Source organism: Nestor notabilis, unplaced genomic scaffold, assembly GCF_000696875.1.
Source record: "Nestor notabilis isolate BGI_N333 unplaced genomic scaffold, ASM69687v1 scaffold31868, whole genome shotgun sequence".
Taxonomy (NCBI): domain Eukaryota; kingdom Metazoa; phylum Chordata; class Aves; order Psittaciformes; family Psittacidae; genus Nestor; species Nestor notabilis.
In genome coordinates this window covers 33,786-41,343 of record NW_009939283.1, presented here as the reverse complement: position 1 = coordinate 41,343, position 7,558 = coordinate 33,786, and the positions used below count along the sequence as shown (strand labels likewise).

Here is a 7,558-nt window from a genome sequence, read left to right as displayed (position 1 = left end):
GTGAGGGTGAAATTAGCAGGTGATACAGGTGGTGTGATGTTGGATTATTGTAGGACTTTTAAATAAAAACATACATGATGTTTATTACATGTCAGTACCTTTTTTTCTGCTGCGTGCTGATTCTTACTAGTAAATCTCTGGGCATCCCATAAAGAACGTGGGGGTAGTGTGGGCGTTATACTGATGATGTTACCCTGTCCTTCATGGGTCAGGGAGACACATGGCACCAGGACCTCTCCCCTTCTCCCCCTTGGCTAAATGTTGTTGTAGGAAAATGGGTGACCAAGATAGTCTGTGTTTGTTGGAGTTCCTAGTCCAGAGTTGGTGAAGCTGGGGCCGGGAAGCTCTGGGTTATATAGGAGGGTATCCCGTGCTGCAGAACCCATTGAGCAATACTGGGGCTGTGTTCAGGAGCTCACAGAGAGGTGAAAGTATTTTGGCATTTGAGAAGCAGCATTACAGGGGGGTCCAAAAGGCTAACTCAGTTCCTGAGGGAAGAGCCCGCTGTGCTCTTGCATGCACAGGTTTGGGTTGGGTACAGTTACCAGTGAGCAGAAAGGTAACACAAAGATGAACCATTCTGATGGTTTGGAAGGCAAAATTCTCTGCTGGTTCACTGTCTTTCCACAGCACTTGGAATTTCCACAGCAGGAGCAGTGTGAGATTACTACAGCTGGATTTTCTGACTTTATGCTTTCCAAGTGGATGTCATTGGCAACCTGGGATGCCAGAAGCATGTTCTCCAGAACTTGTCTTGGGTTTTCCAGGATGGGTGCATTTAGTAATAGCTTGAATTATTGATTCTTTATACAAGTTGTAATATCTGAAATCCAGCTCCTCTTAGGGCAGCGTTACCAGAACTCTTGAGAATCTGTATGTTTAACTAAATAGTGAGTACTTGCTGTAACCCAGGCTGTTGGGATTGGCATGCTAGCTTGCAAATTGTCTTTTGGATCAGATCTGAAAGCAATCCAGTGAACAATAAACTACAGTTCTGTCTTTTGGCATGGCCTGGTGAAACACTGAAAATGAAGACTTGCAGCCTCAAAGGAGCCAGCTGCCTGGTGAAATCAGGAGAGACAGCTTTGGATCTGGAATTCTTGTGCTCTGATGCCCAACCTCTGGGTTTTCCCACCATAAGGTGACCAAACCATGCTAAGAAATAGTTGGAAAAAAGCCCATGCTGCCCCAAAATGTTGTATTGTTTAAAAAAAGCCAACAAACCAAGAGCCAACCACTAAAACCCCTACAGTAAAATCACTAAATGTGACAGTTAAGCCAGTGTAGTTAGAAATAGAACACGTATGTGTTGCACATGTTCAAAACTTGGGAATGCTTTGCTTGTCCTTTGATAGTGCTCTCATGTGTGATAAAGGTGGTGTGGGGGTTTGGTTTTGTTTGGTTTCCCCCCCCCAAAGCCTCTTACAGGATTTTCTTTCCTGCCTTTTCCATCTGAAATCTGTTGTTTCTCTGAAGTTTTGATGGTCTTTTTAAGCTACTGATTCTGAACAAGATTTTCTTTCGCTGACTGGCACTTTTGTTGATGTTCAGTTGGTCCTGGTTCTGCTTGGGCTAAATAAGATCTTCTCTTCTTCACTAGATGTGTCACCTTGGTTTTTGTGTGAATTCTGGGCAGTCCGGGCCTATCTGCTGCTGCAATAAGCTATTTTGACACTACCTGCTTCTGGAAGCAGCTGTAATGCTTCTGTAGCTGTATGGTGAAATAGAGCAGGGCATGGATTTGTCTGAAAACTAAGTTGCCAGAAAAAAATGTACTTCTAGAATGTTAGAATCCTGGAATCCCAGGCTGGTTTGGGTTGGAAAGGACCTTAAGATCATCCAGTTCCAACCCCACTGCCACGGGCAGGGACACCTCACGCTAGACCATGTCTCCCAAGGCTCTGTCCAACCTGGCCTTGAACACTGCCAGGGATGGGGCAGCCACAGCTTCTCTGGGCACCCTGTGCCAGCGCCTCAGCACCCTCACAGGGAAGAACTTCTGGCTTAGATCTAACCTGAACTTCCCCTGTTTCAGTTTGAACCCATCACCCCTTGTCTTATCGCTGCAGTCCCTGATGCAGAGTCCCTCTCCAGCACCCTTATAGCCCCCTTCAGACACTGGAAGCTGGTCTCCACACACCTCTTCTCCAGGCTGAACAGCCCCAATGTTCTCAGCCTGTGTTATAAGTACACTTTTTCCTCAGTATGATTTAGTTGCAGAGGCAGCAGCCAGTAGTTGGAAGGGGGGGACACTGCTTCCAGACCTCAGGGTTTCGTGGGATGGTGTCCAAAGCGTGTCAGTGCAGGAGGCTAGATGATGCTGCATGTTTGCCTCTTCCTGGCATAAGATTGTTGCTTGTAGTACTTGGTTTTGGTTTCTTTTTCCCCAGCCATCTTTGAAAGTGTTTTGGTGTGTCTGTTCAGGCTGAAATGATTTCTTCATCTACATTATCAAAGGAGAAACAAGTAACATCATGGCATGGGAAAGGCTGCTCAGATTGCTGTTAGAAAATGCTGGGCATAAGGGTGACTAAGTAGGAATGTAATATTGAAGATTATGAGAAATGACTCTCAGTGTAGGTTCACAGACAACTAAAATGACTAGTTCTTCATAATTACTGACCTATAGAAGATACATAGTTGTAGAAAATGTGTTTGTTTCTCTGAGGTTGGGGAGTTTTGGTTGGTGGGGGCTTGTTTTGACCATTAGTGTGTTTGGTGGCAAATGGCAGCAGTGCTACATAAAAGCAGTGCTTTTTTTTCTTTCTAAGCAGCATTAGTGTCAGTATTTTGAATTTAGGAAGGATTATTATTTAATCACTTTAAAGTGCTTTCTTGAACTCATTATGCATATGCTCAGTGTTACGTATTTGACTTTTTATTTTGCCCTGGAAATGATCCTACTGTATATATGTAGAGGAGAATATAGAGAGTTCTTTGGGGCCTGAATTTCTATCCCTGAAATGCATGTTTAGTTGTACACATTGGCTTCAGTCTTTCTGGAAAAAACATTTTGCAGCAGTAGGACCATTTTGTCACTGATTTTGGTGATTTTGATTCAAGAAGCTAGTTTTGCGGGTAAGGTTGAGAATCGTAGAAATCCCAGCCTGGTTTGGGTTGGAAGGGACCTTAAAGCTCATCCAATTCCAAGCCCTTGTGTCCAACCTGGCCTTGAACACTGCCAGGGATGGGGCAGCCACAGCTTCTCTGGGCACCCTGTGCCAGCGCCTCAGCACCCTCACAGGGAAGAGCTTCTGCCTCAGAGCTCATCTCAATCTCCCCTCTGGCAGGCTAAAGCCATTGCCCTTGTCCTGTCCCTCCATCCCTTGTCCAAAGCCTCTCTCCAGGTTTCCTGTCAGCACCCTTTAGGCACTGAAGACTGTTACAAGCTTTCTTAGTACATTAACTAATTGGACCTTTATTTAAAAGTAGGTATGGAATTAGGAAATTCTGCATTTGCTGCCCTTGTCCTCTTGATGAGGGGTTATTCAGTGTTACTCTGTTGAAAAGGTAAAGCTTTCCTCAGCTTTACAGATCCTGGGAGAGGCTGCAAGATGAAATCCAGTTTCCATAGCAGGCAGAGCAGTGAGGATCAGCTGCTGCTGGTGCCCTCAGCTCAGTTCTGCATGGGGCAGATGGCAGCATGCTTTGCAGGCAGTTGGCCACACCACGGCCAGATCAGACACAGCAGGAGCTGGAAGCTGAGCAAACGTTTTCAGATGGGAAAACAGCACAATCTCCACATCTCAGTGAAGACCATTCCTGTTTATTTTACAAAGAAATACTCTTAAATTCATTAGAGTTCAAATCAAGAGTTGTAGGCTGGGAATAGTGTTTCCTTTGTAAATGTTTTGTTCCCCCCTGTGCTTTCATACCAAAGTTACTCAAAGTGCAGTCTTTGCTGGGAAGCACTGTTTGAGCTGCAGCCTGGCTGTTCCCAAGAAGCTGGACTCCTCTGATAGGCGTTTATACCAAACTTCCAGAAAGAAGCAGTTCCACTTACAGCTCAGGGTTCATAGAATTCATACAGAAAGTTCTCTGTAATTGTACACTTAAATTGTTTTAAGGCAAACTTTTTTAGGCTGACACATCATCAGCTTGTTGGGCTTTGGTGGGTTTTCACTCTGAAATAAAAGATCATTAGCTAAGTCACTTTTACTCCAAAACAATGACCCTGTGTTTGTCCTTTACTCTCACCTTGTGAGGAGGTGCTGGGGCTCAGCTGATGAGGTGCTGTGCTTGGGAGTGGGCTGTTGATGGTGTGTTATTGAGAATGACCTGACCGATGGAGCCACACTGTTCATGTGAGCTTCAAGTGTGGTTTTATGATAATTGCTGAAAGTCTGCTCTTTCTTTGCCCAGTTGCAGAGCTTTCTGTCTCCCTTGTGCTAACCTGAAGCCTGAAGAACTGGTTCAGGTTGCTAAACATGACCAAAACCTATTTTTGTTGTATCTCCTTATGATAATCCCTCATTCTGAAAGAAACCCTCCCTAGCTTAGGCCTGAGAGCTCAGCAGAGCTATTGATCATCTTGTATCCTTCCTTCCTGCTCCATTCTTCTTTTCCTTTAGTGCTCTCAACTTAATGCCTATCCTCTGACCACCTCCACAGCTCCACATGTGCTAAAGGTTGGCAGTGGGATATAGCTGTGGAAAAGGCAGGAAAACCTGTCCTTCCAGGTTGTTACACAGTGTGGTGATTGCTGCTGAGCTCACTGCACTGGGGAGCAGAGAACCTACTTCATGTGGAGGATGTGTTGCTTGGAGGTTGTCCCAGCAAAAGTCAGGCTGTCTGAAATGATTGTCTCCATGTCTGAGTAACTAAGATTCCTTGTGGAACACAGGAATGTCTCTGGTGCCAGAGGATAGCGAGCCTGAGTGAGTAACTGCTGGGGAGAGTACAGTGTGATAGCAAGGCTGGTAACTGTGTGAATAGCTGGGATCTCCAAGCTTTACTTGTTTTAGTTGAGGCAGCTTAAATCCTGTCCCAGTCTGTGAGCTTGTGTTTTCTAAAGTAGTTACCTCCCTCTGCAGCATTCCACTTCTTAAGAGAAGGGCATGTCAATCACAAGTGATGCTGATATGTTAGTCCTGCTGACCATAGGACCCAGAGTGCTGATGGGGCTGAGCCATCCTCGTCACTGTTCTGTCAGCCGTAACTTCACTTCCTTCAAGATCTCCAAAGTGTCAAGCTGTGATCCTGAGACACAGTGATTTGGTTCGGTGTTACATAGGGTGTTTGCAACTACTCCACAGAGTTTTGTGTTGGGATGTGAGGACAGGAGAGTGTAGTTAGAGGGATGGCAGTCAAAACGTGCAGGAAGGAGAAGGATAGGGGGGTTGTAACACAGAAGTGACAGAGGGTGCTTGATGGTATGTTAAAAAGACACTGGGGTGGGAGGAAGTACGAGAAAAATGGGGACTAGGAAGCAAAGGAGGCAGTCACTGCTACTTCATCTTTCTTCCTTCTAACTGTCATTATTGGCTTTTAAACTCCTGCATTAGTGCCTGTTGCAAATGCATCCTTTCCTTCCAGGCCAGTTTATGGAGGAAGGGATGAAAGGGGAATGAATGGGTATATGTCAGAAGCAGCAGCAGCATTACAGTGCTTGTATTTTAATCATTGCTAGTACTTTGGCAGCTGCATTTCTGCTTTCCAAACTTGCCAGTCTCTCCTAATAAAATATTCACATGCTAAGTCCAAATCTTTCCATTAATTCCATCACCTCTACAGCAGTTTCCATGGTAAGAGATGGATATTTGCAAGTTGTTTCAAATGCGTGTGTTTTGAGTCTCAGGTTGTAGGCTTAACTGTGTGTTTCGCATCAAGTTGTGCACATGTGTATAGCATGTTAATGATGCAGGGTGTCTGTTAATCAGGAATGTAATTAATTTTTGGTGGGAAGGGAGATAAATGACAACTTGCACTTGATTACAGTTTGTTGCTGGAATAACTAAGAAGCTTTTTTGTTTCATGTAATAGGCTGGATGGAAGGAAAACCACGCCACGTTTATGAATGAACTGAAGAATCTTCAGGCTTCAGGACTAACAACCCTTGGTCAGGCACTCAGGTCATCGTTTGACTTGTTAAATCTCAATAGATTAGTGTCTGGAATAGACAACTATGGACAGGTAACAAATCTGCTTGTAGTTTCCCAGCTTTCCTATTTTTCTGTGGGCTTTAAAATTATAATGGGGGAGAGATTTTGGTGCTTCAGGTTTGGGTTTGCATTTCACTTCTTCTTTTAAATGTTGGATAGCTGGGTGTTACAGCTTGAGCTGTGAGCTTTTCCCCTACTGGACATACTCTGGAACACACTAGAGGGGAGATTTAGATTACATATTGGGCAGAAGCTCTTCCCTGTGAGGGTGCTGAGGCGCTGGCACAGGGTGCCCAGAGAAGCTGTGGCTGCCCCATCCCTGGCAGTGTTCAAGGCCAGGTTGGACACAGGGGCTTGGAGCAACCTGCTCTAGTGGAAGGTGTCCCTGCCTGTGGCAGGGGTCGGGGCTGGGTGAGCTTTAAGGGCCCTTCCAACCCAAACCAGGTTGGGATTCTATTATACTTGTACTTTTTTCCTTATTGAACTACAAAGAAAGTAGTAGTATAAATGACCCTGACTGTTGATACACGGTTGCTGTATGGGAGTATGCACAGTGGATGGCAGTGAATCTGCTTTGCAGTTTTGTGTTACCTGTAGTTCATGTCCTGACTTCCCCTCTCTCATTTGAAGGGTCCGGTTAAAAGTCCTCTCTCTGTTTTTTGCCCTTGTTGTCATGAAATTCTGAGTTCTTTGTACTATTAACAATTTATGTACCCCTTTTGTGGCCTAGAGGGGTTTCATCCTATAACTGGAGGGAAAACGCTAGTAACTAAAACCGTATCTTAATAGGGAGTGTGTGTGAGTGCCCAGAGTAGCACATCCTGCATAGTTCTATATGGCTCCACATCTCCTCAAAGAAAATTACAGGACTGTTTTGAAACATTGCTCATCTTACTGTTTATTTTATACAGACAAAAATACAAGCCTATAACTGAGTGTTAAGGTTACTCTCAGCATTCCTCTGCTTCTGTCTCTAGGGAAGGAATCCATTCTTTTTGGAGCCATCTATTTTGATTACCATCACGGATGGAAACAAGCTGACAAATACAGCTGGAGTTCAAGAGGAGGTAAACTTGCGTGAAATTCTTTCAAGTTGGTGCTATGCTGAGATGAATAGTAATTGTTTTTTCCTTCTACTGGTACTTCTGCTTCATCAACCTGTTTTATAGAGAACAGAAGCTGACTCTGCTGTCTTTGCCCAACCCCTAAATTTGTAGCCCCATGGGTTTCCAGACTATTAGCTTCAGATAAATGAGAGGAGAGAAATGGGGTCCTTTACAGAGTAATGAATGAATTTGGATGTTATGTTTTTAGATGGTTTGTCAAATACTTTAAAAATATTCTTGAATCTTTCTTTTACCAGCTTCATCTCCCATTGAACTCTCCTTTGCCTGGAAGTGAACTAACCAAAGAACCATTTCGTTGGGATCAAAGGCTGTTTGCTCTGGTGCTGCGTT

At 44.4% G+C, this 7,558-nt stretch overlaps 1 protein-coding gene across 1 annotated transcript in view; it reads left to right on the top strand.

Moving 5' to 3' along the window:
- Positions 1 to 5,988: 5,988 nt before the first annotated feature.
- LOC104409797 (protein DDX26B-like) overlaps positions 5,989 to 7,558 on the top strand; it is a 22,846-nt gene continuing 21,276 nt past the window's right edge. The window contains exons 1-3 of the mRNA XM_010019775.1: positions 5,989 to 6,132; positions 7,079 to 7,168; positions 7,465 to 7,558. The exon at positions 7,465 to 7,558 is cut by the window's right edge and continues 102 nt beyond it. Coding sequence (XP_010018077.1) covers positions 6,013 to 6,132; positions 7,079 to 7,168; positions 7,465 to 7,558 — 304 coding nt within the window. The 5' untranslated portion in view covers positions 5,989 to 6,012. The remainder of the gene's footprint in view (positions 6,133 to 7,078; positions 7,169 to 7,464) is intronic.